General features: G+C 36.1%; 1 protein-coding gene across 1 annotated transcript in view; it reads right to left on the bottom strand.

The window, feature by feature from the left end:
• MYO3A (myosin IIIA) overlaps window positions 1–24,729 on the bottom strand; it is a 265,783-nt gene that overhangs the window by 187,359 nt on the left and 53,695 nt on the right. The window contains exons 5-6 of the mRNA XM_036761365.1: window positions 7,971–8,047; window positions 2,649–2,794 (exon numbers count right to left, since the gene is read on the bottom strand). Of these exons, the coding sequence (XP_036617260.1) occupies window positions 2,649–2,794; window positions 7,971–8,047 (223 nt within the window). The remainder of the gene's footprint in view (window positions 1–2,648; window positions 2,795–7,970; window positions 8,048–24,729) is intronic.

The following is a 24,729-nucleotide window of genomic DNA, read 5'->3' as shown; positions in this document are numbered from 1 at the left end:
ATAAGACCCTGGACTTTAGAAAACAAGGTCTCATAGGGGAAAAGACTTCTGGGACACCACCCCTTATGGCAGAGACAGATACATCTGAATTTCATGAAACATGCTGGTGAATCCGCAGTTGGGGCAAAGAACAAGGTTAGGAAGAACTCATCTGGGAAAGGGGAGAAGAAAACACATCAAGTGCAGTAGCTTATTACTCTAATTATTCTTGTTACCTAGGTTCTAAGCTCAATTGTTTCTACTTACTAAAGGAGGGTAAAAGTTGCCAAAACTCCTTAAATTCTGACACCCTGAGGCAAAGTTCTGATCATTTCCACACTAGTTACAATTCTGGCAAATGGAAAATAAGACTGAATATTAGGAAAATATTTTTGATCAAAAGATATGTAGAAGTCTTCCAAGGACAAGAATGGGAATTCTCATCCCAAAATATCTTTATGAAGGAGAGTGGACCAAAGGCAGATACAAAGTATGGTGTCTAGAATGGGACAGAATAGCACACATTTAAACAGTTTTTAATCAATTGACAGAATTAATACCAGGAATAACTAAAAGTAAGTTAATGAACAATTCTATTAACCACATGTGAGGCTCTGAATGCCACTTAAAAGTGCTTTGAATCAATTCCTTTCATTCGAAAGAAATCAGGTCTTTTTTTTCTTCTTGAAATGCTCATGAATACAAAAGGACCCCACATGAAAACAAGGCTATTCCAATTCTGTAATCAAGCAACATTGATCAACCATGAGAGCTGAGTTTCCTGAAATAACTGCTTTATGTTAATTTCAATAGCACTTTGTTTTCATTAGTGAAATGGAAATACTGTCTTTAATTCCACATTACTCTCTAAATAGCTTATAATGAAATTAATGTACAGTTTGTACAGGGTAATTAAAGAAAAATGCAGCTCCTCATCTACCATAGATCTCACCCCAAACTCCTTTTAGATACCTCAAGATTATTTGGAGATTGCTGTATTGCACATTAAATAGAGAAATTCCTATCCCCAAGGTTCTGTGCTTTTTGCCTTCAAAATGATTCCATCCCTAGAAATTTATCTGTTTGTCCTAAAGTTGGGAAGAACCAAAGTTCTGCTTTGTTTCAGGGCACTTCCAGTCTCATGGCTTTTTGAGATTTTTCTTTTAAAAATAATTTCTAGAATTAGTATCCCCAGAGTCCCATTTCAGAGATATATTGGTGTTAGAAAATGCTGAGTGATGACTAAAATGATATAATTTCCAGAATTATTGCCCTCACCAGGCATTGCTTGCAAGGGTGATTTAAACTGTAATTAAAATGGCTTACTCCATGTAGTGTGGTCCAATGAGTAAGGAATATCACTGCAAGTTAGAAGTAGGTTTTATCTTTGCCACAAACAAGGAAATGAGGAAGAAGGGCAAGATGAATGATTGGCTTCTGAGAGTGAACTATGCCAAAAGCATTCACTGGTAAAAACATCTTTGCCTAGGTAGGTCCAAGTTTTGTTTTTGATGTTTACGTTTATTCAGCTGCAAAGCTGGGAAAACATTTTTTAATAACAGGCAAAATTTGTAATATGCTTTGGAATCTTTATGTGAGGGTTCTATGATATTTACTGGCCCAAAGAATCTCTAACATCCCATAAACTTGAAGATTCTATCACCCTGGGATCTAAAGTGCTATAATGCAGAGCACCAGGATTAAGAAACTTCAGTGGTTCCTTACTGTCTCTAAGTAAAATAAGATTTCCTCTGTTTGACACATTAAGGCCTTCAAAATCTGGCTCCAACATATCCATTCAGATTGACTTTTCATTTCTTCCCTATGCATGATGGGCCATCTATACTGCCTGGAATGGTCCTTCTCCTCATTTCCACTTTGTAGCATTCCTAATTTCCTTCAAAGCACAGTTCAGGTACTACCACTTAAATAATGTCTTTCCTAGTTCCAGATATGAGAGCATTTCATTTACTTGCAGATATTTTGTACATGCGAATATGTATTTATGTTGTTTTCCCTTAGCAGAATTTAATTTTTGTGAAGGTAAGGCCTATGTTTTTTATATTTTCAACTGTCTAGCATGGTGTCTAACAAATGAACTGAATTAAATTAAAGGGGTAAGAGATAACAAAGTACAGACATATGATGGCAAAACCAAGTCTAAATTTGACTGCTCAGGTCACTTGCTAGCTTAGTTCTATGGAAAATATATTAAAAACATTCAAATAATTTTTTAATGCAGAAATCAGGCACACTAATTTGACTTAATAGGGATGAAGTTGCTCCATTCCATTCTACTATGAATGAGGCTTTTTACTCATGTAGCAAGTTAAGTGAAAGATACCCTTCCTCCAACAAGGAGAGGGAAAACAAGAGTGAGTGCATGGGATGGTTGGTTTCCAAGGATAAAATGCTGCTGAAGACAGAAAAAAATATTCACTGGCTTCTAAGATTCACCCTACTTTATAAAATTTGTTGTATTTCAAGCAGAAAAATGAAGCTACTCGAAGAGAATCAAAACAATGCTCCAAAGCATTTTGCCTCAATATGTTGAAAAACAGCTTAGTATTCCCATTCTTGACTATATTCAACTGTATTGTGTAAGATGTTCAATAGGGAGAAATATTTTGGCAAATGGATACTTTACACAAAAGGTCCTGTCCCTTTACCTTGGTATTTTGAATAGTGCTCTCATAGGGTGCAGATCAGCAAAAGGCGGGTCTCCATCTCCCAGCTCTATAGCTGTAATACCCAATGACCACGCATCACATCTGGCATCATAGGTGCTATCCAGCTGCTGTTCACATGCAATGACCTAGTAGAGAAGAGCAAATAGAAAGAGCCAAACTCTCAGAATTTATTTAAGAATCCTACTTAAGGAATGAACACAAAAGTAGTTTTCACCTGGCACTTCAACGTAATTACAATGGATAGGTGACATATGGGAAGGCAAATCAGAGGTCCTAATTGTTAGACTATTTTATGCTCTAGACACAAATAATTTATTTTGACCAGACTATATTAAACCAAATTAATTAAACTACTCATATCCTTCACTCGCACTGGGCTGAGCTCTGGATTTGGATTCTACCCAGCTCAAGACCCACTTCTTCCATGAAGGCTTTCTTGCCTTTCCTATGTATTATTTATCTGTGTACATGATATATTTCCCCCTGATTCCCTGATAGAATATAAGCTTCCTGAAGGCAGGGTCTATTTCATATTGTCTTTGTATCCCAAGTGCCTACCTGATGCCTTTCACATCATAGCCCCTTCAATAAACATTTAATTGCTGAATTGAAGGGAATCATTCTAGTGATTTTTCCCAGTTTGGGACACTTACAGGATTAATTATATTTGCTAGTCACTATACAAGCATAAGGTAATGAAAACCTGAACTAGGTTCAGGATAGTGGCCCTAATAATTGACAGAAAGATAAATATAGAAGAGATATGATGATAGCAGAATCACAAAATATAAGATTTTAGAGAGATCTTGGAGATTCATCTGTTTCATTTACAGAATGCTCCTTCCCTCAAATTTAAGAATTTTGCTGAAGGTCAGACAACCAATAAGACAGCTGTCATCAAACTGTCATTGGGTATTGCTTCATAATTTATTATTAAGTGGGGAGGAATGGTCAGAGAGATTCGGCAGGTAACCAAGGGCAGGTAAACCTGATCATCATCAGAAAGCACAATTTCTAGCAACTTGAAGGTTTTACTTTTTGCTTTCAAATTTTATAAATGGCAGCCAACAGAAAAGATGAAAATGCGCATTCTGGGAATGCTATCTATATCATGGTCAGATCGTTTATGTGAAGGTCTATGATATGATATTTATAATGAAGAAGCATTAAAATCTCTAGAACTGCATTTTCTTATGCTGTCCAATTTTACCTTTGGAGCTGACAAATTTAAATCTAAAATATTAGAGATAGTTGGTGACGCCAAAATACTCATCACCAAGGGAGGGTTTCTTGGGTACAGTAAGGCAGAAAAACAAATCATTACTACGATCTTTCATCAAAAAATTCCATGAGGTCAAAGCCCCAGGATTTATCAATCAAACTGGTTGACAGACATATTGACATTTATGAATTCTGGAGATGTTAAGTCAAAACATAGTTCAAAAAAGTCATCTCCTTAGAAAAAAACATTTATTAAACAACTACTACATAAAAATCATTGTGTTAGGAGATGTGAGGAAATAAAAAGATGGATCAGACATAATTCTTGCCTTCAAGCAACTTACTGTCTGGAGTGTGATGTATATGTATATCCTCACGTGCACACATGTATAGATATGTTCACAAATGACCATAATACATATGATGAATATATTACATACTATCCTTACTCCTCAGACTTTCAAGATGATTCAGAGAGTGCATCAAGACCTCTAGCTTTTTCCATTCAGAATTTAAAAAAATCTCTGTCATTATAATCAATAACATTCGCTAGTGGGGCGAGGCAGTCTGATCAATGTCATTCCCCAGAAAAGTTGACTAGTATGTTGTCCCATAAATCAAGGAAAATAATAGTGCATGCTGGATAAAGGACATTTTACTATTTGTGATGATGGTAAAATGAGAGCTCATACATAGTATAAGGCCATTTTGTACTTTACAATTTTTTTTGCTGAATTGAAACAAATACTATCTTAACAGCTAGTTGAGCATTCAGATATGATTGAGTCACACATAACCTTTTCTAGAACAAGAATAGACTCCCATTTATCTAGAAAACAAACAACCAGAAATCTCAAAGAGTCAACATATTTTACTATCCATTGGCAAGTGATAGTCATAATGATAATGCTGAGGTAACTGCAAGAACCTCAGAAAGCATCCTAAGTTATCACAAAGATTAAATTATAGGTTAATTGTTAAGTAAATTTTATATTAGTTGGACAGTTGGGCGGGATAATGGATAGAGCACTGGATCTGGAGTCAGGAAGATGAGAGTTCAAATCAGCAGGACCAGAGTTCAAATACAGCCTCAGACATTTACTAGCTGTGTAACCTAGGCCAAGTTACTCAGCCTTTATTGATCTTGGTTTCCTCATCTGTAAGATGGAGATAATAATAGTGTCTACTTCCCAGGTTTGTCGTGAGGATTTTCAAATCTTTAAACTCCATAAAAATGCCAGATATTATTATTTCTTAGATATTTAGGTACATAATATCTTAGATATTTAAGATAAGAGTGCTGAATTTGGAGCAAGAAAGATCTGAGGTAAAATTCTGTTTCAGCCACTTACTAGTTGTGTGACCTTTCTGAGCCTCAGTTTCCTTATCTGCTAAATGAGGATAATAATAACCCCTACCTCACAGCATTTTTGTGAGGAATAATTGTGATAATAAATGTAAAGCACTATACAGATGCTAGCTATTATTTATTATTATTATTATTAATGACCAATTTATCATATATATATGTTCTTGTTTCAGTTGTGTCTGATTCTTTGTGACTCCATTTGGGATTTTCTCAGCAAAATCACTGGAATGTTTTGCCATTTCTTCTTCAGCTCATTTTACGGATGAGGAAACTGAGGCAAATGGGCTTAAGTGACTTGCTCAAGGCCACATGGCTAGTGTCTGAAGCTAGATTTGAATTCAGGTCCTCCTGACTACAAGGCCATTGCTCTGTCCATTGCACCACCTTACTGCTGTGAACACACATATGTATGTATACACACATAGACACATACACATGTACATATGCATGTACACATGCATGTATGCATGTGTATATATGAATATTGCAACTATTGATTAGCCAGATATTTAATTGACTGAAATTCTCTAAGCTTTCTGTATAAATGTGAACTAACCCTATTATTAATTATTTCCTGATTGACAATATGAGGCTTGTTACATATGAATGAATGTGCTACACATAATTAAGAGTACATATTATGCTAGTTCAAAAAGTTTTCACTGTGCTGTGCATCTGAAATTGCATAAAAGGCATTACTCTGCTAGATGTGAAGTCACTTTAGGCTAGATTAAGCTTATTAGTCATAGGCTATGACTTTTTAGTAAGATGGATGCCCATTACCTGCATATTGCTGGATGCCCATTTTAATTATTAGCTTTTTGAGTAACTCAGAAATGAATAAAAAACATAAAGATGCTCTATGCAATTTGCAATAATTCCTAGGCTCAGCAAACAAAATGGTTTTCACAAAGGAACTCTGAACATGAGGAAGTGATTTTGTTCCCTAGTGAAATAACGGAGCTGCAGTACATGCGTGCACCACATACAGGGCTAAATGGTGTGGAAGTACACTTATTTAGTTCAAACAAGATGAATGTGGCAGAGACTTTGATGATGATGAAGATGACAACTCGCATTTATATAAAGCACTAAAATTTGCAAAGTGCACAGAAATTGGCTGGTGAGAAATTAGCCACCTCTTCACTATTTTTGCCATATGAACATTCTTTGTCTCACAAACTTAGATTATCATAAAGCCTTCTTAAGATGTTCTTCCTTAAGGTTTTCCTGTAAAATGTGCCCATTTGGGGGGTTTCTTTTAAAGACATAGGTCTGTGATTTTCTATCTCTCTTCTATTTTTTCTCAAGATTTACTGGGTGGCACAGAGACAGTGCTGGGCTTGATTTGGCAAGACCTCAGTTTGAATCCTGATTTATACACTGACTAGTGGTACAACCTTGGGCAAATCACTGAAACTCTCTCAACTTCAGCTTTCTCATTTGTAAAACAGGGGTTTAATTGTACTTGTCTCTCAGGGTTGTGAGGGTCAAATGAAATACATGTAAAGCATTTTGCAAATCTTAAAACACTATATAAATACTAACAATAAGAAATACATATTTTAGATGGGCTAGTCCTTTGAAAAATATTTGAAGAGGTTACTGATGCATGAAGATAATATCTTAAGATGGTTCCACACACATATCATACTACTTTTTTAATAATTATTTTATATAACTAATGCTCATTGGGTTCAAAGTCAAACCTTCTTCTAAGTATTAACTTCTTAAATAATTTTCGTTTTGTGATTGCCTATTATTAATGAGTCTCTTGGAGCATTCCCTTCCATTCCATAAATGCTGACTAAATATAAGTTTCTTTAAAAAGCCCCAGGGTGACAGTTTTCAAAAATACATTGTCTTTACTGATATATAGAAATTGAAAGATTAAAGGCATTAGGAACCTTATAGTGACCATGGGGAGGAGATGATTTGACAGAAAACTGCTTTCCCTCAGCTATTTTAGCAGCTGATCTACAGCTTCCTGAAGGTAATGATATATAGACAATGCATTAAAAGCTGAATCCAGCCCTGAGGCAGGATACTGAAATGCTGGGAAATGCCACATACTCCAATGAGTAGTAGACCTTATCTTAATAAACAAAGTTTAGCCAATCTCTGTAACATTTTTTATTCTAAAATGGTTTAAAATTTCATAAACATGCCATCAAAAAAGTAATGTGCCATGCATGAGAAATAAGTTTTAGGAAAATTAAGGAGATAGTCAACTTCTCTGTTTTAAAAATTTTTTTGGTAGAGAATAGGAAAAAATATTTATTTATTATATGGAAGATTTAACACCTTCAAATGGCACTAAGATTTTTGGGATACCCTGTTTATGTTTTGTGTGCACTTATTTATATATGTATCATATCTCCCAATAGACTATAAGATCACTGAAGGCAATGACTATTTCCTTTTTGTCTCCAGTGCCTAAAACAGTTTCTGGCACAGAGAAGAGGCTGAAAAAAAATGCTAGGTGGTTTATTTATTCTCAGCTGTACCCTCTACAACTGTATAAACTCCAACTCTAAAAAAGCATAAAATATTATAAATATAATACATTTATTAAATATTTAAAATTAATTTAACTGCATATTTATTATAAGAAAATTAAGGAAATTTGAAAACCTTTGCATATTGAGAAGGACTAGAGAAGGGAAAGAAAGAACTACACCAAATTTGTATTTCTTGAAATCTTATCTGACCTCGGGAGCCATCCAAAATGGTGTTCCTACAGATGTATTCCTACGATGCCGAGTACTGGTTAGCTGTGCTGACACACCTGGAAGAAATGAAGGAAAATTTATTTCTGGGTTTGATTACATATACCGATCTGTTCTCCTACAAATCATTTTAAAGTTCTAGAGCTCTGCCACTCATTACCTATGTGACCTTGGACAAGCTACTCTACCTTCTGAGGCCTCAGTTTCCTCAACTGTAAATTGAGACTATCTGATTAGATGATCTCAAAGGTCCCTCCCTTAACTGTAAAGCAGTCAAAGTGATACATTTATGCTATTTCCTTACAGAGTCATTGGGAGAAAAAATGCTTTGCAAATCTTAAATATAAGCTGTTATTATACATATTAGCAGAGCTAATAGATGCATAATATATGTATCCTTAAAGGCTCAGCTTGAGTCTTACCTATATCATGAAAATTTCCTAAATCACTCCATCCACTGATCCATCCATCCATCCATCCATCCATCCATCATCTATTCATTGCTCATCCTATCCCTGAATCCCTCTCTCCTCCTGAAACACTCCTCTGTATCAAATATTCTCCTCCTTTACTTTTCACATGCATACTTTGTTTCTCTAATATAATTTATAAATTTCTTTAAGGCAGGAAATACCTTATACAGACCTAAGCATACCACAGAAACCTAATAAATCTCTTCATTTGAACCAAAAGGCAGAAAACAAAGAGTCCATTTATTTAGACTTCATTTTTTCCTCAATGAGTCAAAGGATCAAAGATTTAGAGATAGAAAGGCGCTTATGGTCCATTGAGTCCATGATCCTCTTTTTACAGGTAGGAAAACTGAGGCACAGAGATAGGAAGAGATTTGTCTAGGATTATATAGCTAAGCTGAAAGCATAAATGGAGCTCTTTCTCTGCCTCTTTTAATATTTCAATGTGACCTAACTGCTTCTTTTTGCAGTCATATAATTTCCTAGAAAATATGTTTTATTGTGCTTTTCATATACGAGTCAACATTGGTTACATGTGACAATCTACTAATATCCCTCATGAATATTTCCATTGCATTTGGACTACTTATAATTTTTATGCTTCCAGGATCTTTTTCATCAATAATTCCTAACCAAATCACATTGCTAGGAGAATAATGGTGTTAAAAAGATGAACCTTTCTAGCAGCGAATACCTTGGGATCACTGGGAACATGGCTCAATTTCCCAAATTCAGTCCAGCCTGATGTACTATTTCTACTGAATTCTGGGCCTAGTTCCCTTTTTAACTGCACCATCTGTCCAAGACACAAGACTACTGATGAATTGCTTCTCAGGTTGCCTGACTACATGTCATAAATCTGGAAAATATGTGTTTTTCATCTAGTTATCTAGCTTGTTTTTCCAGTATGAACACTCAGACCAATGCCTTTTGCATTGCTATGGATTTGATGTAAGGGGCCCTATAGTATTATAAGAGTCAATGTAATAAATAACAGTAGTAATACTGTTTCATCCCTGAATAAGGATATCTGGTGAAACTTGCCATTATCAAGGTATCTTTCTTTTATTTGAATTTCAAGGAGGGTATCTTTTAATATTTCATTGAATACCTTGGATGAGCATGTGTCTCTGTATTTTATTGATTTCTTGATGTTGACATTCTTCTGATCATTGAACAAAATCATTTCACTGATTACATCTGTCAGTCTTGCTAAGTTGTAACATATTCATTTTAATGGGAGACTTGTTTGAAGACAGCCTTCAAATGTTGCATTTCATCTTAGCTAAGGGCTTTTAAAAATGGTTTATTTATTTTTAGTTTACAACATTCAGTTCCACAAGCTTTTGAGTTCCAAATTTTCCCCCTCCTTCCCTACAGCCTCTCAAAGATGGCACGTAATCTGATGTAGGCTGTATGTATACATTCACATTAAACATATTTTTATGTTAGTCGTGTTGCAAAGGAGAATTAAAACCAATGAAATGAGCCACAAGGAAGAAGAAACAAAACAAAACAAAAAAGAGAGAGAACAAATAGTATGCTTCAATCTGCATTCAGACTCAGTAATTCTTTCTCCAGATGTGGATAGCATTTTCCATCATGAGCCTTTAGGAGTTGTCTTAAAACCTTGCATTGCTGAGAAGAGCCAAGTCTATCAAAATTAGTCATTACACAATGTGGCCGTAACTGTGTACAATGTTCTCCTGGTTCTCCTTGCTTTACTCAGCATCAGTTCATATAAGTCTTTCCAGGTTTTTCTGAAGTCCAACTACTCATCATTTCTTACAGCACAATAGTATTCCATTACATTCATATACCACAACTTGTTTAGCCATTCCCCAATTGATGGGCATCCCCTCAATTTTCAGTTCTTTGCCAACACAAAAATAGCCTCTATAAATATTTTTGTGCATGTGAGTTCCCATTTGTATAATCTCTTTGGGATACAGCCCTAGAAGTGGTATTGCAGGATCAAAGAGTGTGTACATTTTTTAAAATTTATTTTTTATTTTTAGTTTACAACACTCAGTTCCATGAGTTTTTGAGTTCCAAATTTTCTCTCCCTCCCTCTCCTCCCCTCTTCCCCCCAAGACAGTATGTAATCCAATGTAGGCTCTACATATGCCTTCACATTAAACTTATTTATACAACAGTCAAGTTATAAAGAATTATAACCATGGAATGAACCATGAGAGAGAAGAAACAAAACCAAAAAAGAAGAAAACAAGAGAGGGCAAATAGTTTGTTTCAATCTGCAATTTAGACTCCATAATTTTTTCTCTGCGTGTGGATAGCTTTTTCCATCATGAGTCTTTTGGAGCTGTCTTAGAACCTTGTATTGCTGAGAAGAGCCAAATCTATCAAAGTTAGTCATCACAGATACTGTGTGTCTGTAATCATGTACAATGTTCTCCTGGTTCTGCTTGCTTTACTCAGCATCAGTTCATATAAGTCTTTCCAGGTTTTTCTGAAGTCTGACTACTCATCATTTCTTATAGCACAATAGTATTCCATTACATTCATATACCACAACTTCTTTAGCCATTCCCCAATTAATGAGCATATCCTCGATTTCCAATTCTTTGCCCCCACAAAAAGAGCTGCTATAAATATTTTGTATATATGAGTCCATTTCCCACTTGTGTGATTTCTTTGGCATACAGCCCTAGAAATGGTATTACTAGGTCAAAGGACATGCACATCTTTTTAGCCCTTTGGGCATAATTCCAAATTGATCTCCAAAATGGTTGGATTAGTTCACAACTCTATCGATAATGCATTAGTGTTCCAATTTTCCCACATTTTCTCCATCATTTATAATTTTCCTGTTTTGTCATGTTAGCCAATCTGATTTTGATTTGTATTTCTATAATCAATAGTGATTTAGAGAACTTTTTCATATGACTATAGATATCTTCAGTTTCTTCCTCTGAAAATTGCCTGTGCATATCCTTTAACCATTTATCAATTGGGGAGTCAAGGGCTTTTTAAAGACAATAAACAACGAATATGGAAAGGATCATTCTGCAAACCTGTTACTCATCTGCCTGGCCATAAAGATACGGTATGCTTTGGATGCAAGATGAAACCATCTCTTCTAACTTCTTTATTTGACTCTCTGGGTAAAACCTTTGAGCCATACTTTATTTGGCTCCTATTTCTTTATGTACATTGAGGTTATTTATTGTGAGTATATCAGCAAAGCTGTGAATCAATCCCTTTATCAGTCTGTCAACTCACTGATTACCAAGTAGGATCTGTCAGTCAATAAGCATCTATTAAGCACTGCCTATATTCCAGGCACTGTGCTAAGTACTGGGGATGCAAAGAAAGACAAAACAAAGTCCCTGTCCTCAAGGAGCTCACAATTTAATGAAGGATATACTATGTAAACAACTATATACAAATAAGCAATATACAGGATAAATTGGAAATGATCAGCAAAGAGAAGACACTAGAATTCAGAGGGATTAGCAATAGCTTCCTGTAGAAGGTGGGATGTTAGCTGGGACTTGAAAGAAGCCAGGCAAGCCAGGAGGCAGAAATGAGAAGGGAAAGTATTCTAGGCATAGGGGACAGCCAGTGAAAATACCCAGATTTGGAAGATGGGGTAACTCGTTTAAGGAACAGCAAGGAAGCCATTGACACTGGATTGCAGAGACAGAGAGAGAGAGAGTGAGAGAGAGAGAGACAGAGAGAGAGAGACAGAGGTACAGAGAGTGTGTGTGTGTTTGTTTGTAGGAGGAGTTATAGAGTGTGAGAAGCCTAGAAAGATGGGAAGATAGGTTATGAAGGACTTTAAATGCCTTTTAAGAGTACTGACACTTAAGTGAATCCTGTTGAAAGAATTGCCCAATTCATGCTTGCCCCTTTTCCTGCTCCTTTGTCACCATCACAGCAAAAACGGAAGGAGGCCACCCAGGACTGTGAGCCACTTGGTGTTTCTACCCATTTTTACAGGGGCTGGTGGCCAAAACAATGAATCACCTTGTTATCTGATAAACCTCTCTGTGGTCAGCTATGCTGGTCCTTAGCCATCACACATGTAGTTTATTGCCAGGTCTACACCTGAACTCTTTCCAGGTTGGCAGGAGTAGGCATAACTTGTACTCCACTGACAGAGCCTTTGAGAAACCAGGGTCACCTTCATGTTATGATGAGACAGGAGTAAGGTTTTGTGGAGAACCTAATTAAGTATTCCCAAGCTATTTACATGTGAAATTTAAAATTTTATAAGATTCCAGATATATCACTTTGATTTCAGTTTTGATAAAGATAAATTATGGGGTCACATTAATGTGGTGCTTTTTAAAGGAGACTCAAAATAACAACAATATTTTAGCTCCTGGCAGAATTCTAGTGGCATTTCTGATTATAGAGCTTAATTGCTTGGCAAATTCGGCTTCTATGAATTCTTGCTGGGAATGGGAGGGAGATGATATCATGCCACAGTTGGCAATGTTTTTTTGTCAAGTTTTCAGAATTTAATCGAGTGTATTAGATATAATAACGGACTTAGAGTCCAAGTACCCAAGTTGGCTACACAGTTGGTCTATGACCTGGGGCAAACTACTTATCCTTTCTGAGCCTCAGCTTCCTTATAAGTCAAACAGGGATAATGATAATTGCAACCTTTACCTCATAGGGTTATTTTGAGGATTAAATGAGATATTGTATGTGGATTGCCAAGCATATGTTATTAGAGTCAAGGTCTCTGAATTTATACAAAGAACCATAGACTTTGTTAGCCAAAATAGATCTTGCAAGGGGCTTCTATTCTATCCATCAGAATGTGATTAGCACTCAGAAATAAGGGAGAATAGAAATGGCAATGGAAGAGCAATGAGAAAACAGGCCAAGAAAACAAATCGATTTAGTTTTTAAAGGTCCATAACTATTATATCAACTCTTCACAAACCAAATGGTTTATTTAATTCAAATATTAATTATGTATGTGTTCAGGGGGAATAAAAACTTTCTAAATCTTTTCTGAAACTTTGAACAACTTAGTTTAGTCTGATGCCTTTAAATATTTGGGAATCCACGAAGAGACTGAAATAATGACTAAAAATGGCCACATATAATGAAGTATTCTCAACAATGTGCATTTCACAGAAATGAGCATAAAATTTTGAAGCTATCTAAATGGACACTATAGATTGCAATGGCTTAGAAATCCTAGCCATGGTTTGGTGACCTGGTGGTCTCTCACAGAAGAATCTGCCTATCATTCTACTGCCTTTGATTTTGATTAAATGGCCTTGTAGCTCTAAATCTATAAGCCTACAGTCCTGGGAGATTTCCTTAAAAAGGACAATAGGGAGTAAGCTTAGGATTTGAAAGCTTGTAGGGGCAGATGGTTGGGGCAAAAGGTGGAGGTGGAGGAGAGAGCCTAGACTAAAGGCTGAGAAAGGGAAGACAACTAAACTATATATTCTTATATTGGTAGTTCATAGTGCTAGTGTATTTGCAAATGCTATAACCTTCCCAACCCTCTACATGGTGAACTCCAAGTGGGAAAGTTCCTCTCTTAATTATTTTTGTATCTCTTACAAAGTCTAGCATTGTGCTTTGCAAATAATCAGTTGCTGAATAAATGAACTGCATAGAAAAATGAAATACTTGAATCCAAGAAGAGAAAGCCCACTAACATGATAGAGCATTAGGAAAGAGACCAATAGAAAAGATGGTTTTTGAATTGACAAAACAATTGACAAAGAATTAAGTCATTATATATATATATATATATATATATATATATATACATATATATATATATATATATTGATGTTATCTCAATACTATCCTAATAGTCATTTTGGCAGGGAGGTAGGTGGGGGAGATAAGTAAAAATGCAACCAATACTGGAAACTTAGGGTCTAGAGATAGAGTGTCAACTGGAGAGCACAAGATCTCAGCAAGCCTCAAAACACTTGGGGATTAACAATATCTCTTCTCTAGGTTTTTATGACTCTCCTGGTTCTTCTAATGATTGGGTGCTCCTCCTCTGTCTGCTTTGCTGGCCCATCATCCATATCACATTTCCTAACTGAGAGTGTCCTCCAAGGCTCTGTCCTGGGCTTTCTTTTCTTCTCTTTCTAAACTAGATAATTTGGCAATCTCATCAGCTGTCTTAGGCTAAATTATCATATTTATGCAGATTTCAGTACAGGCTCATATCACCAATTGACTCGGGTATTTTGAATTGGATGTCCCACAGAAACCAAATTCAGTGTCCAAAATATAATTCATTACATTTATACATGTTTACTCCCAAAATTTACATTACTGTTAAGAGTACCATCATCTTCTCAGTCCCCAAGGCCCACACCTTCAGTGCCATCCTTAACTACTCATTCCCTCTCATTCCACAAATCCAATCTCTTGCTATGTTATCTTTCTACCTTCACAACAACTCATGTTAATCTTCTGGCCTTCACAAGGCCATTATGCTGGTGTAGGCCCTCATCATCTCTCACCTGGACTACTGACATAGCCTTCTGGTTGGTCTGCCTGCATTGTCTCTCCCTACACCAATCTCTTCTCCACTCAGCTGCCAAAGTGATCTTCCCGAAGTGCAGGTGTGATCATGTCACTCCCCTACTCAATAAACTGCAATAGCTTCCTATTACCTTCAGGATCAAACATAAAATCCATGGTCTTTAAAGCCCTTCAAAATTCAGACCCACTCTTCCTCCTTCCTCCTCCTCTTCTTCCTCCTTTTACTATACTACAGGGTGTTCCCAAAGTCTGGACACGTAGGCAAAAATGCATATTTTCAAGGAATGAATGAAATTTTCAACAACATTTTATTTAATTGGAATATTAAGGAATAACATCTTCCATATGATTTCTATCATTTGTGATGCAAAGGTTGATGTGCTTTGCGAGATGCAAGTGAACTCAATACAATGACTCCACATTGCCGTTAATTTGAGCACAGTCACTCTTCATGCGTCCAATCAAGTGTGCTGCACCTGTGATTTTCATCGAGTACACCTTCTCCTTTAGCATACCCCAGAAAAAGAAGTCGAGGGGGTGAAGGTCTGCTAATGTTCCAAATATTTCAAAATATGCACTTTTGCCCATGTGTCCAAACTTCAGGGACACCCTGTACTACTGCTACTACTACTACTGTATTACTGCTGCTGCTGCTACTATATTACTAGCTAGCTAGTATTTACATAGTGCTTTAAGGTTTGCAAAGCGTTTTCTGTAACTTTCCCTTAACTCATTGGATCCTCATAAAACTTTATTGAGAGATGAGCTTTTTTAAAAAGGAGAACACTGAGGTGCAGAAAGATTAAATGACTTGCCCAGGGTTACGCAGATGGGAGTATTTGAAGCAGGATTTGAACTCAGGTCTTCCTGATTCCAACTCCTACACTGCACTACCGATCTGCCTCTGAAATTCCAAGGAGCCCTCCAAGCTGTGCTAGTCAGTTCTAACAGCTCAGAATTCCCTGTTCTATGTTCTAAGGCCCCTCCAGTGCTGAGGTTCTCTTTTATGTGTTCTAAGATCTTTTCTAGCTCGGAAAATCTACAAGCAAATATTCTATGTGAGGCTTTAATTGTGCTGCAGCCCAATAGGTCAGGCACTTTAGGCTTTTGGAAGGAATGGAAAGACCTGGGGGCGGGGCGGTGACTGGATGAAGCAGCCAATCAGAGCTTTGTCCAGGAAGAAAGGTGATACCAGAGCATGCAAGTCCCATTCTACCTTTCCAATCTTCTTACTCTTTATCCCTTCCAAATAGTCTATGGTCCAGTGATACTGGCCTTGCTGACCTGCTATAGGACCCTCCATATACCGTGCCTTTTCACTGGTTCTTCCCTCTATGCCTGGACTGCTTTTTCTTCTCATCTCCCCTTTTTGGATTCCTTGGCCTCCTTTAAGACTAACCTCAAATCTCATTCTCTTCAGGAGGCCATCCAGATCTCTGTCCCCTCCTCCTTTCTCCATCTGCTAGTGCCTCACCTCCAGAATTACTTTCTATTTACATAGTGTAAATACACACACACACACACACACACACACACACACACACAATCTTGTATTTACAGTTACTTTAATGTTGTCTTCCCCATTAGAATATCAGCTCCTTGAGGTTAGGGACCATGTTTTTGCCTTCATATCCTCAGCATCTAGCTTATCATAAGAGCTTAAGAAATACTTGTTGACTGATCAATTGTGGCAACATCTTTAAGCAATAAATATAGCATTGAAATGGTAAAGAAATTTGACTGTCTTTACTGAAAGACTCACCAGACTTTTAGAAAGACATACTGGAGATGCCCAGAAGGCCAAGAACTAGAAGATACTGTGCATCTTGATAGCTGGTTGGGCAGGCTGTTCCATTTAAAATGGTCCCTATTATAAAATTGTTCCTCTCACTGTTAAAAATCTTTATGCATAAATGACTTCTCAGTGGAATCCATATTTTATTTTTGATTTTAATAATTGCTTTTTTGTCCTTGGGTCATACCAGAACACAGAAATAGCCCTAGCAAGTAGAAAGTAGATCTGAGCAATAAAAAAGAATGCTTTTGCGTTTGTAATTACTAAACCATTACATTCTCATGCTTTAGTTGGTCTCTTGTGGTATTTATGAGGTTTACATCAAGTTTCATTTATGTATACTTCTTAGTTTAAATTAAAATCTGATTCATATTTAATTTTTCCAAAAATTTTTGTACCACTAAAGTTATGTTTAATCTCTTGAAAAAATCAAGTTAATTCTAAAACCAAAACAAAACACCTACGTTTTGTATCATTTCTGGAACCACGAAGAAAGGCATATGAAAGAATCTTGAAGAATGCATAAAATATTAAGTAAAATTATGAAAAGAAATGGGGGAAAAAGTTAAGGCTATAGTCATTAAAGCTAATATGCAAAAAGAGGCACATTTGAAAGTTTACTAGCTCATCTGCAAACTGATGATTAAAACCAAAGATAAAATTTATTTTTAAAATACTTTTATTAAATTGAAACACAGTACTTTCAAAAGTAATATGTTTAAAAATCTCACTGAAATACTTCATATGTTATGGACTGCCTATTAATTCAACAGAAGTGGGAGGCCTTAGTAATTATTTTTAATTCACTCTTTTTAAGTTACGTCAAACTTTTTAAAGAAAATTGCTTTAAAAATCTAGTATCTCTGCACTTGGGCAGGGTTTACCAACTACTTTGTGGAATGACTGGTAACTTTTCAAATGGATTAGTCTCTATAAATGTCCATTAATATAGTCATTAGGTATAAGATGCAGAAAAGCAACATTTTGTCATCAAACTCTTTTTGAAGGCAACATGGATCTGAAGCATGAATCAGAGCTAAGAAACTCTAAGTGGTAAGGAATATTAAGAAAATCATCTTTCATTGGCAATTACTCAATAGGTCAACACTTTAAAGGACAAGAATACTATAATCCCCTATAGGGAAGACAGGAAGATTGGGATTTTAAGTGAACATGGACAGAAACAGAAGGCCATAAGAAAACAAATTTGGTAATAAAAGGGAAATATATTACTTAATAGAAGTATAAGAATTTAAAGGAAACGATAAACGGAACTTGAGAGGAAAAAAGTCTGAACGACAGGAAATCAGGGCTTATGAAAAATTTATGGGGAATACAGTAGGTGAGAAATATTAAAAGACAATAAATAAATAACTCATTTGGCCTCTAAGTGATATCATGAGGGATAATGTCTTCTGTGATGACCATCAACTCGCCTCATCCTGTGTTATGATACCCTTGGGGTTAATACAACTGCTCGTGGCCTGAGCTTTGTGTAGAGGGAGAAGATTCTGATGAGGAAATTAACCTTAATCATTTTTGGAGGGACTTCAGAAGATTAGGATTGAGTCATTTTAGGATACCTTGATAAATTTTGTATCATATACCCCCGCAGCAGAGAAAGCCCTGGGACTCCCCTAAGAGAGCAATTAAATAAGGCAATTCTTTCTAATTAACTAAAGAAAAAATTGAAAAGAGACCATTTTTGTTTATACTGACACTCCATAAAAATGAAAGTAGAATTATAAAATTCTAGGATTTTCTGACTCAGAAGAAACTTTAGAGAATATATAATTCAACAGAGTATAGTGGAAAGGATGTTGAATTTTGAAAGGTTTGATCTGAATTCAAATCTTAGCTTTTTCTGTATAATCCTATACATCACTTCATTTGTCTGAGACTCAGCTTCCTTATGTTTAAAATGAGCAGGTTGGCCTCTATGACTTTTGAGATTCCTTCTAGCTCAAAATTGAGGATCCTAAAAGATATTTTTCCTTCTATGGGATGACAAAGATGAGATTAAGGTTGGGTGAATAAATCAAGTCAACAATCTTTGAAGAGTCGGTAAGAGAGGTAATAGACCATTTTATGGGTAACATACAAGATATTGGGACAAAAGCAAGATGTTAGAGGTATCTTTTTATCAAAACAATGGAGGCTTTGATCTCAACTTCCAGTATTTCCTTGCCACATGTCTTTCCATTCTTATCTACCTTAAATCTAATTTATTTGCATGTCATGACATCACTTCCCCAATGTCATGGTCCTCTTTGAGAACAAAGGACAGACTACAACAACACCACCTTTCCTTGGAGTGCTTATTACTCTGTACATCCCATGATTTAAGAAGAGAGCACAATATAAGTCTTGCCTGAAGCTTCAAGGTCTTGTTTCAATGTTTAGTGTCCTGCCCTTTGTGCCTCCTGAGCCAAGGTTCCAAAGTGTTGACTCTGGCTCTGAAGGTCTTTTGTCACTTACCATAGTGCAGCTCAACTCCCAGCTTTCTCTCAACCACTCTTTGATGTATTATTGTTGCCACAATATGACACTATTTTGGGGTCATTTTCATTATATAAATTCAAATTCAACAGCAACTTATCAAGTGCTTACTTTGTGTGAGGCACTATGCCAAATTCTGGGGAACATAGTCCTTGCCTTTAAGGAGTTTGCACTTTATTGATCTAAACCATGTTCATATTACTAATAGCAAATGTAAAATTCTTCCATAGCTAACTCTGGGAGAGAAATGGGAGTTTTGACAACTATGAATGAGGTAGCAAAAAAACTTGGCTGAGCTTGGGTTTTTCGTCCTTCACCATAAGCCCATACCATAGCATATATTTGGCATGGTCAATTTCAGTATGGATTTTGCCTGGATGAATTCAAATTGGGTTTTGGATTCTTGATGTGATGTTCAAACAGAGCATTAGCAAGAACCACAGTGAACACACTACACTTAGCCGAGTAGAAGCGACCCTCAGGCCCACCAGCATTTCCCCACTGCAACCTATTCCCTATATATTTGTGACATTTACTTTTACTCTAACGCTAAAAGCTTTCTGAGATCAGTAGCATGTCTTATTTTAACACAGTATCCAGGGGGATTTGCTATTAAAGGCAGAATTATCCCACTTTGATGTAGTGACAAGTGTTTAAACCTGAATAAATGTACTGATTCATCATCTGCCTTGGGGGTTACTGTTAGGGAGAGGAGTAGAAATTAAAACACGGACTCACTGTAGTCCAACTTAACTGAGTTTAGAGTACACATTAATCATACTGGACCTCTCATATCTTGAACACTATGCCTCAGGGTACCAATCTAAACTGTGTGCTTGGCTTGCATCCATCTCTTCATATGGGGCTGTGATTTTAGCTGTCATATTTTAATACTAGTTGGTTGCCAAAGAGGTGAAAATTCTCCTGAGGTCTTAATACACCTCTTAAAATAACTAACTGCCTGAGGAGCCTTGAAAATACATTTGCTACCAATTCTCTGGGTCATTCAAAATCATCTCACTCAACTGTGTTATTGTAGACATTTTAAAGATGCAAGACAGATTGTCCTAAAAGAGAACAAGAGGACTGGATGTGGGGTCAGAGGACATGGGTTTGAATCCCAGATCTGCTACTTACTCTCCTCCAACATGTGACTTTGAGTAAGATGCTTAACAACACTTGTTCTTAGTTTCTTCACATAATAAATAATAATAATAATAATGATAACAGCATTCATATCATGCCTACTATGTACTAAGCACTTTAAAATATCATCTCATTTGATCCTCACAAAAACCCTAGGAGGCAGGTGCTATTATTATCTGTATTTTATAGTTGAGGAAACTGAGGCAAACAGAAGCTAAGTGACTTGCCCCCAAATTTGAACTTAGATTTTCTTGACTACATGTCCAGTACTTTGTCCACTGAGATCTTCTCTACGTTTCCCTCTAGTTTTAAATCATGATCCTACAAACATCTTCTTGATGACAAATTAACACTTTTTAGGCTTCAAAGATCACTTTTTCCATCTTCATTGATGGAAATCTTTCTCAAATATATTAAACACTTAGTAAATGAACCTAGTGAACATAACTTAATCATTTATTGATTTGCGTGGTAGAAGTTGAGTATTTGAGAAGACCATCTGAATTTGTATTGATCACTTGGCCACATAACGAGACCTGCTTTCCTGAGTAAATTCCTGAGTGATATTAACTTCTTTCTGGTCAAATGTCTTTCTCTCATATAAATGGAGAAGAGATTGTGCAGTAAATAATAGTTCTTTGTACTGTCATCTCTTCCTCATATATAATAATAGAGGGAATTTATGACTCATAATCCAAAATCCCAAGATAACCCAAGAAGCATTTCGGGATGGTTAACTGAGAGTTTAGGTGACTTGTCTAGGGTTAGAGGAAGGACTTGAATCCAGGTCTTCCTGACTGTAGGCTGTCTTTCAATGTAGCCTGCCAAGTTTGCCCCAGGTCATATAGCAAGTGAGCAGAGCAGCCATAATTGGAATACAAGGTTTGATGGGTATTCTGGTGCTCTTTTCAAAAACTACATTTGCTTGTAATTTATACCTCCTGATGCTTCACCTTCTTCTTTTTTTAAAATAAGATAGCATCAACATTGTACTTCTAAAATTAGTTACTTAGTATAAGGAAAATACTCTCTGAAAGTCAGTGTTGTTACTGGAGGAAGAATCTGAGCTGTCCAATGGGTTCCTAACATTCAAGTCAAGATGTATAGAAGTGGGAAAGAGCAAGAACAGAAAAAAGCAAGTTTTGTACATTCATAAGAAATACTATCACATCTTGTGATTTACAAAACTACTTTACTATGGGATTGTCTCATTTTACTGTTTTCCTATATTTGATGCAGCTAGGTGGCACTGTACATAGAGATCCAAGCCTGGAGTCAGGAAGACCTGAGTTCAAATTGGGCCTCAGACATTTGCTAGTTGTGTGACCTTAAGAAAATAATTTAATCTCAGTTTGCCTCAGTATCTTCATTTGTAAAATAGGGCTAATAATAGCACCTAACTTGCAGGGTTGTTGTGAGGATCACATCAGGTAATACTTATACAGTGCCTGGCACAAAGTAGGCACTACATACATGCTACTTGTTTATTATCATTAATAATAATGATGTCATCATTACCATCATTACATGTCAATTTCTACCCTAGGTTTACACTGATTTGCAGAATCTTGACATTTCATTACTATTTGGGCTCTCCCTTCACATAAGGAGAGGCATCATGACATGGTGGATAGAAGACTAGTCTGAGAGTTAAGAAGAGCAGGGTTCAATTCATGCCTCAATCAATCAGCATTGATTTAAGAGTGCCAGGCACTGTGCTGAGGATACAAAAAGAGACAAAAGACAGTGACTCCCTCAAGAAACTTACAATCTAATGAGACATACTAGCAATGTAATGTAGCATTTGAAAGCCAGGAAGATGGGTTAAGATTCTACCTTTGATACATAGTAGCTGTTCAACAATAGCTCAAATTACTTAACCTCTCAACGCCCCAGACAACTCTAGAACTCAGTTACAGTGGAATTATAGCTCTAAGTGAAGGGAGTTACCACACCAGGAGTTCTCAACACCAATGAAACCAAATTTAGACCAAAGAACAACTTAACAGAAAGCTCTTGCAATGTGGTGGCATTACCTGCATAAATTAAAACAACAACAAAATGTAATACATTTGAGTACAAAATAAGTTATGCATTAAAATATTTCATTAAAAATGTATGAAATCAAACAAAAATGATCAAATTGCCAAAAAATTTTAAAAAGCAAAAATTGATATGATCATAACAGAGTAGAAATAAAAATAATTATCTGAAGAAATTAAAGATTACTTTAAAAATGCAAAGTACTCCAATTAACAGCATAGAAAGTAGAAATTTTAAACAACCCAATCTCAGAAAATGAAATTAGAGAAGCTATCAAGAAGCTACCAAAAGAAAAAATCTGGACTAAATAGATATACAGGTGAATGCTATCGAATATTTAAAGAGCAGTTAACACCCAGGCTACACAAATGAATCTCAAGAATTGAGGAAAAAAATAGTTCTACCAAAGCCTTTTTATCAGGCAAACCTAGCATTAATACCAAAACCAAGGAATGATAAAGCAAAGAAAAAGAATCAAACCAGTATCACTAACATAGTAATATACAATATAATATGAAATAAACCAGTATCATTAATGGATATTGATGCAAAAATATAAATGAGATCTTAGCAGAGGCTACAGAAATATTTCCATAAAAATGATCGAGCTGAATTTATGCCAAAGATACAAGTATTTTTCAACATTACCCTAACAAAAATGATTAATCATAGGGATAGGGACTGGACCTTAGATTTCATTGGCATAGGGAACACTCTGATGAGAAAACTCTACCAGGTAAAGTTGATACCTTCTCTTCAATTTATGTTCTCAAAGATCAGTGTAGAGAACACTGAGGAGCTGTACAAAAAAAAAAAACTGAACTAGATAATTATCCTAGTCTTTCCATTGTAATTCAGTGCTATTTAAATAATATGTTCTCAAATGTTTTCAGACACTTAATTTTGATGACCGTTTGAAGAATAAGGTAAAATCCTAAAGGGCAGATGCAACAACTGAATAGCTAGACAAACTGGACATGGTTTTCAATGTGTTGGCATGCTTTGGAGACATGCTTTGAAAGCGGCAGTGATTAGACTGGCATAGTCATCGGATATAGGGTGACTCTTTTTGAGTAATGCTTCGAGCAAACTATGAGTCAAAGAGAATCACAGGTGCCAATGTCTATAATTAGTTGCTGAAGCTTTAGGGAAAGAAAGGAAACAGCAAACACATGGTCGAAAACTCAAATTATTCACTGATCTTTTTAGTCATGTTCCTGCCTGGTCACCCTGCAGTTGAATTCTATCTGGACATCAGAGTCCATGCCTTGGAGGAACTGTCATTTAGCTGGGTAGCCTCCAGTTCTGAGGCCCTGCTGATATGTGTGTGAAAGCACATTGGTACAGACAGGACAGACAGACAGACACACACAGACACACACAGACACACACAGACACACACACACACTCCAGTTGCAGGAAAGAGCAATCAGAAACCTAAGTCAGTTAATGTGCTTTTATGTTTCCATTGTCAAAGCTAACCATTTGTTTTAAATGAGATATTATAGGAAAGAGAGACGATATATTTAAAAAATAGCATGCTCTTCAGTAGGTGAAGAGATTTTTAGGGAAAGGGAGGTAGGAGAGTAAGGTCATGGTATCATTTTCTGGACTTCTTTTTAGATACTGAAAAAAATTGCTGTGTATCTGTAGGCTTAGCATTTTTTTTTAAAATCAGGTTTTTTTTTATAGATCAGTTTTCTTTAAGAATAAATTTTCTGTGGCAAAGAGGTGAGTAAAAAGAGAGCTTCAAGGCTCAAATTGCAAAAAATATTCTTCACTTTACAAAAGGATTTACATCAGCCATATTCTACCTATGTGACTTAGGGCAATATTTTACTCTCTCTGTGCTTCAGTTTCCTCATCTGTAAAAGGAGATTGGACTAGATGACCTCTGAGATCTCTTCCAGCAGTAAATCTATGATCCTACTAATGTAGGTTGATGTAGGCTTCTTTGAAATGTCCAGTTCCCTAAACATACCATATTAAGAATGATCAAAATTCCATGTAACTACAACTTTTCAGGAACATACCTACTCTTGCATCAATATGAATAATCCCATTTTTATGTGGATTTATTAGGGAGACTCATCTTCCTGAGTTCAAATCCAGCCTCAGACACTTACCAGCTGTGTGACTCTGGACAAGTCATTTAACCCTGTTTGCATTGGTTCCCTTATCTGTAAAATGAGCTGGAGAAGGAAGTGGCAAACCACTCCAGTATCTTTGCCAAGAAAACCAAAACGGGGTCATAAAGAGTTGGACATGACTGAACAACTAT

This window comes from Trichosurus vulpecula, chromosome 5, assembly GCF_011100635.1.
Source record: "Trichosurus vulpecula isolate mTriVul1 chromosome 5, mTriVul1.pri, whole genome shotgun sequence".
In the NCBI taxonomy this organism is placed as follows: Eukaryota; Metazoa; Chordata; class Mammalia; order Diprotodontia; family Phalangeridae; genus Trichosurus; species Trichosurus vulpecula.
The sequence above is the reverse complement of the archived record's forward strand: the minus strand, read 5'-3'. Positions and strand labels throughout refer to the sequence as shown.